At 37.4% G+C, this 6,931-nt stretch overlaps 1 protein-coding gene and 1 pseudogene across 1 annotated transcript; both read right to left on the bottom strand.

Annotated features, from left to right (window-relative positions):
* Positions 1 to 1,133: 1,133 nt before the first annotated feature.
* LOC113008198 (olfactory receptor 142-like) lies at positions 1,134 to 2,073 on the bottom strand (annotated as a pseudogene).
* Positions 2,074 to 5,735: 3,662 nt separating this feature from the next.
* On the bottom strand, positions 5,736 to 6,677 carry LOC113008295 (olfactory receptor 6C1-like). The gene has a single exon (XM_026145619.1). The coding sequence runs from the start codon at positions 6,675 to 6,677 to the stop codon at positions 5,736 to 5,738; it is 942 nt and encodes a 313-aa protein (XP_026001404.1).
* Between the last annotated feature and the right edge of the window lie 254 nt (positions 6,678 to 6,931).

Below are 6,931 nucleotides of genomic sequence, written 5' to 3'. Positions count from 1 at the left end.
CTTCAAACAGCCAGCAGGCAAAAACACAGCCAGGCACATAGCCCCTGAAGTCAATGGGACACACAATCCACTTCACCATAGTAAGGTGGAAATTCTTAAAGAGGATAGATTTTTTATTTTCAAATTTGAAAAAAGATAATAAGGTTCAATGTCAAAAATTTACATTACTCTGTTGCACGAGTGATAAGAGCAGGCCTCATAAGATACACTAAAATGCAGCATCTTATAGCATTTTATTAGCATGTTGTATGTGTAAATATACCACCTCAGATAATGTATGCTATATGCTTTGTATGTTTCATTCATTTCATTTTTTATTTTTTTTACTTTTTAAAATGCCATTTTTTGGTTCATTTCCAGTTTGCTTTCTCCAGTTTTATTATTATCTAATTAAAAGCTTGGGTCTATTATTATTAGTGGTGGTGTTTCTCAAGGGGAAAATGTTTAAACTACATGCAACAATAAAAATATAACTCTTTCTGAAGACACAGACTCTCAGTCAACAACATTACTGTTCAATTAATTTTGACTAAATTGTCAATTATCTCAGTTTATAGTTTATTTTTAAACTACCTACGGTAAACAAATATGAACATGAACCCTTTCTGTGTCTAATACATCACATCTCCATTTTATATAAAATGAGAGCAATAAAACACACACAGACACTTTTTAAATAAGGGAATATATAGATAAACCCTAGAGTTACCCTATAAACCCTGGTTTGTCTGTGAAGGTTCTCAGTCATCCAGGTCATCGTAGTCTAAGGAGCTTGGAAAGAAAAGCGTCTGGACTTCTTTAAGTTGCTTGAAGACGTTTCACCTCTCATCCGAAATACTTTCTTCAGTTCTAAGGTCAAATGGTGTTGCATCTCTCCTCTTGATAAAAACCTTTACAAAATAATATTAATACAAAAGCTAACACTGAAAGAATTGACCACACTAAACCTAAGCTTTTAATATACAAAAGTCTATTGTATTCACACATATAACATGTAAAACAGTTCTATAAGATGTTGCATTGTTAGCTGGTTTTGCGAGGCCCGCTCTTATCAGTCATATTCAACAAAATAATGTACATTTTTGTGATTTTGCTGTCTTTTTATTTTTGAAACTCTTAACTCTGAAGGTGTTTCATTTTCTTTTAAAACAAACTAAACCCAAAATCCTATTTCGTATTTTGGTGAGTTTGAATCCATATATGAGAGGATTCATAAGTGGAGGGATGATCACAAATTCAGTAGCGATGAAATTTTGGAGGCTTTGAGGCAAATCTGTGGAATCGAATCGCATGTACACAAACTGAAAAACAACTACAGACAGGAATGTGATCAAAGAGGTCAGATGTGGCACACAGGTCTGCATAAACTTTGCCCTGTCCTCTCTGGACTTTGCGCATGTTTTAATAAGATGGGTGTAAGTCCAAATGATAAAAAAAGCCATGAGACACATAAATGATAACTGTTGCATATGCTGTGATGTTGTTTGAAAAGGTGTCAGCTTCAGGACAAGCAAGTTTAACAATTAACCAGTTTAGACATAAGACTCTCTGAATCTTCGTACCACATAACTTGAGTCTTGCTGTAAGCACAACATTGATGGCAAAAATGCAGAAAGGTGTCAGCCAGGAGAAACACACCAGCTGAGAGAGCCTCCTCTTAGTCATGAAAGAGTAGTAGTGCAGAGGTCGACATATAGCCAGATACCTGTCAAAGGCCATGACAGTTAAAATGGATGAATTGCAGCAGACAGATGAGTACATGATAAAAGCTTGTAAAAGGCACCCTTCATGGGAGATTGTCTGAGAAGGCGACAGTAAATCTGAAAGGAATTTTGGGTAGAAACCTGTGGACCCATAAAGTGCATTAATGCAAAAGCTACTTAGAAAAATGTACATAGGTTCATGCAGGTTTACATCCAAGACAATAAGCAGCACAAGAGAGACATTGAAAAACAAAATCACACAGTAATACAGTAAAGTAACCGAGAAGAGGGGTACTCTGAAATTAATCGTCTCATTAAATCCTAATAGAATGAAACTTCTTACATTATGCACATTATCCATGATATGAAAAACCACGTACTTTCTGACGTAGACTTTCTGATGTACACTCACAAGTAACAACTTGTGAGTGTACAGAGGAAAGAGCTGCTGTAGCTACATCCCTAACACTATCTGCTCTTCCTCTACACCTCCTGTTAATTACTGCCTTTGGCTCAACAACAAAACACACACCTGGGAATTCAGCCTCTGTTGGTCTATGGAACAAGAAAAAAAATGACTAAAGGACAAGACAAGATGGATTTAAGTTCAATTTTGTAGTTGTTCATGGTGCCATGGTGATGACAGCAGCACACGCCTTACTCTATAGACTTTACTTACTGGTTAGATTGAATAATACGCAGTTGCTCTTCACCATGTGAAATGCTTAAAGTGCTGCATTTTACTTCAACCATAAGTATTAAGGGGTGAAGCTTTTCATTATTTCAATGAGCAGAGAAATAAAATTCTCTCATGTTCCTGGGTCTTGTATCCAGTGCTTTCTGTTTTGGAAAACACTGTTTTACTGTTTGATTAATTTCCAGTTCATTCCAGTTTATTTTTTGTATTTCTTAAGTCCAGCAATGAAGCCGCTTTTTAATTTATTTTTCGTATGAGAGTCTGCACTTTAGATCCTCCATCCTGCCCACTTCATCCAGCCTCATGAGAGAACCACAGACTGTTGTTAATAAATTATTTTATATGACGCTACATAGAAGAATGAAGTCCCTGTAAAGGTAGGGAGTAGGACACCCTTAAAGGGAACCCTATTAACACATGTTTGCGCTAAAATATGCACTGTGCTTTCAACAACATATATGTGGCATTAAAATACGTCAAATGTTTTCCTTTTACGCACATTTTATATAAAACCGATTTACCAGTAGGCCGCCATTGTCATTTACTTCTCAATGCATTCTGGGTAGTGACGTCACACGGTTGTACCGCACCGAGTTCACAGTTAGCAGTGCACTGGAAATGGCTTCTTTTCAACCTTTCCAGTTTGAACCAGAGCAAGCCGAGAGAGAGGATGAAAATAGTCAACCAGTATGTAGTTTAGATGAGGATGATAACAATCCATCACACGAGAACGTGAGAGTGAGGGAAAGCTACTGGTGGCTATGTGGCTACTCAGTCCAAATTCCATTGACTCTTAGAAATGACTCTAGACTCGTACCAACAGTAACACCTTTAGTTATAAAATGTTTTAATAAATGTGTTTTAGGTGTCTTAAAGGAAAATGTATACAGAAGGCAAGATCCATTATAGTTTACAAGGATAGGGTACAGCTGATGTTATAAATAGCATGACATTTTTGTTTTTAAATTACCTTGAAGACCCACAAGTTATGCTTGGCTGCTTTTTGTTGATCTTTGCTCTGTGGTTAGGACGTTCCAGTCTTTATTTATTAATTTATTTATTTTTATTCAAAAGCAAATCAAATTGAGTGGAGACATTTCAAATAAATGGTATCATTTGTACAAATCATCAGCTGGAACAGTATTATTAATTTTAATTGATTAAGTACCAGTGCTCCTTAAGGTCGTGCCAGGGACAGGGCAGGTTACTCCTTTTCACAATTTGCTTCACAAAGAAGAGAACATAACCATTTACTTTTTTGATATACAGGGAGTGCAGAATTATTAGGCAAATGAGTATTCTGTCCACATCATCCTCTTCATGCATGTTGTCTTACTCCAAGCTGTATAGGCTCGAAAGCCTACTACCAATTAAGCATATTAGGTGATGTGCATCTCTGTAATGAGAAGGGGTGTGGTCTAATGACATCAACACCCTATATCAGGTGTGCATAATTATTAGGCAACTTCCTTTCCTTTGGCAAAATGGGTCAAAAGAAGGACTTGACAGGCTCAGAAAAGTCAAAAATAGTGAGATATCTTGCAGAGGGATGCAGCAGTCTCAAAATTGCAAAGCTTCTGAAGCGTGATCATCGAACAATCAAGCGTTTCATTCAAAATAGTCAACAGCGTCGCAAGAAGCGTGTGGAAAAACCAAGGCGCAAAATAACTGCCCATGAACTGAGAAAAGTCAAGCGTGCAGCTGCCAAGATGCCACTTGCCACCAGTTTGGCCATATTTCAGAGCTGCAACATCACTGGAGTGCCCAAAAGCACAAGGTGTGCAATACTCAGAGACATGGCCAAGGTAAGAAAGGCTGAAAGACGACCACCACTGAACAAGACACACAAGCTGAAACGTCAAGACTGGGCCAAGAAATATCTCAAGACTGATTTTTCTAAGGTTTTATGGACTGATGAAATGAGAGTGAGTCTTGATGGGCCAGATGGATGGGCCCGTGGCTGGATTGGTAAAGGGCAGAGAGCTCCAGTCCGACTCAGACGCCAGCAAGGTGGAGGTGGAGTACTGGTTTGGGCTGGTATCATCAAAGATGAGCTTGTGGGGCCCTTTCGGGTTGAGGATGGAGTCAAGCTCAACTCCCAGTCCTACTGCCAGTTTCTGGAAGACACCTTCTTCAAGCAGTGGTACAGGAAGAAGTCTGCATCCTTCAAGAAAAACATGATTTTCATGCAGGACAATGCTCCATCACACGCGTCCAAGTACTCCACAGCGTGGCTGGCAAGAAAGGGTGTAAAAGAAGAAAAACTAATGACATGGCCACCTTGTTCACCTGATCTGAACCACATTGAGAACCTGTGGTCCATCATCAAATGTGAGATTTACAAGGAGGGAAAACAGTACACCTCTCTGAACAGTGTCTGGGAGGCTGTGGTTGCTGCTGCACGCAATGTTGATGGTGAACAGATCAAAACACTGACAGAATCCATGGATGGCAGGCTTTTGAGTGTCCTTGCAAAGAAAGGTGGCTATATTGGTCGCTGATTTGTTTTTGTTTTGTTTTTGAATGTCAGAAATGTATATTTGTGAATGTGGAGATGTTATATTGGTTTCACTGGTAAAAATAAATAATTGAAATGGGTATATTTGTTTTTTGTTAAGTTGCCTAATAATTATGCACAGTAATAGTCACCTGCACACACAGATATCCCCCTAAAATAGCTAAAACTAAAAACAAACTAAAAACTACTTCCAAAAACATTCAGCTTTGATATTGAGAACATGGTTGTTGTTCAATAATAAAATTATTCCTCAAAAATACAACTTGCCTAATAATTCTGCACTCCCTGTACAGTGGTTTGTAGCCTGGTGTGATGACAGCCACTTAATTTTGGATGTAAAGAAAACCCAAAAGACTGTTTTCAAAGTAAAGGTGTGCAGAGGCCTAGGTCAGAGAGTTTTTCAACTCCCACCTCTGGCAGAGCTTTAGTACCATTTTGATACTTACCTGAGAATAAAATTTTAGACCCAAGGATACTATAATTAAGTGTAACAAAACTAGGTGAGTAAAAACATTGTAGTCAACCAGAAAAAGAAGCTAAACATCAGAAAAAGATGTAACCACATGAAACCTTTTTTTTGTCCATACAAGACAGAAACTAATAATGTACAGGAAATGTGTTTAATTTCAATGTGTGTTGTTTTCTTTTTTAAATTTCAGAACCAAAAGGAAATTCTACTTATATTTCAATTAATGAAAACAGTCTGGAAATGTGTATCTGTCATAGTATCTATTCATTTACACTACAGATCACATTTCGCTTAAATCACATATGTACATATATCAACAGATTTCTTTGCCCCTCTCTGCGGAAACACTCATGACTTTAGTCTCAAAGCTGAACTTTTACCACATATAAAATTCAAAACTCTGTTTCTTATTTGTGTCAATTTAAATCCATACATGAGAGGATTAATAATTGGTGGGATGAGGAAAATTTCCATTGCCATGAAATTCTCAAAACTTTGTGGTATTTCCTTTGAGCCAAATCGCATGTATAACATATCAAAAAGAAAAGACAGAACAACAACTGTTAAAGAGAATAAATGTGGTACACATGTCTGCATGAATTTGTTCCAGTTGTCTTTGGATGACTGACATGTTTTGATCAGATGTACATAAGACCAGAAAACCAAAAGGACATGGCCGATATAAAAGGTGTAATTAAAAGCAGGAATAACAATTCTTGCTACAGAGGCAGAGCAAGCTAGATTATTAATTAACCAGTTTACACAGTAGATTCTTGGTATGTGTGAGCCACATAACCTCAACACTGCTGTTGTTATTGTGCTCATGAAGAGAAGGTAAATGGGAATAAGCCAAGCAAAAAATACTAAAATACAAATTTTTTGTGTAGTCATCAGAGAGTGGTACACAAGAGGTCGACATATAGCCACGTATCTGTCATAGGCCATGAGAGCTAGAAGAGAGAAGTCAGCACAAACTGAAGAGTACAATACAAAACCCTGTAAAAGGCATCCTGCATAAGAGATGACATGAGTGGTGGACAGAAGATCATAGAGAAACTTGGGATAAAATGCAGCTGTCCCATAGAGTCCATTGAAGCACAGACTGCAGAGGAAGATGTACATGGGTTCATGAAGGCTTTTATCCACAATGACTGTGACAATTATCGTCACATTTACCAGCCAAATCACACAGTAACACAGTAAAGTGAGAACAAAGAGAATGACCCTGTAGTTTGCAATATCACTTAAACCTGAGAGAGTAAAAACAGTAATTACTGAAACATTATCCATAATAAAATATTAGTTTACCTTAGTAGATGTCATTTCAAACTGAGAGCAAATGACATTTTTACAAGTTAAAGTCAGGGTAAAATGAAATCTCTCTGTGTACTGTCTAAGTGACAAAGTATGTCACCAGAGGTTTATATACTCTGTGTGTCAGCCACAATTACGTGGTCAGCATGATGTAAGTGGTGCTTTCACTTGTTGAGCTGAATAAAAAAAAAAAAATGAAATTCACTTTTACGAATAAAGTTCTTTGTGTC

Source organism: Astatotilapia calliptera, chromosome 16, assembly GCF_900246225.1.
Source record: "Astatotilapia calliptera chromosome 16, fAstCal1.2, whole genome shotgun sequence".
Taxonomy (NCBI): Eukaryota; Metazoa; Chordata; class Actinopteri; order Cichliformes; family Cichlidae; genus Astatotilapia; species Astatotilapia calliptera.
Note: the sequence above shows the minus strand (reverse complement) of the source record. Positions and strands in the feature narration are given on the sequence as shown.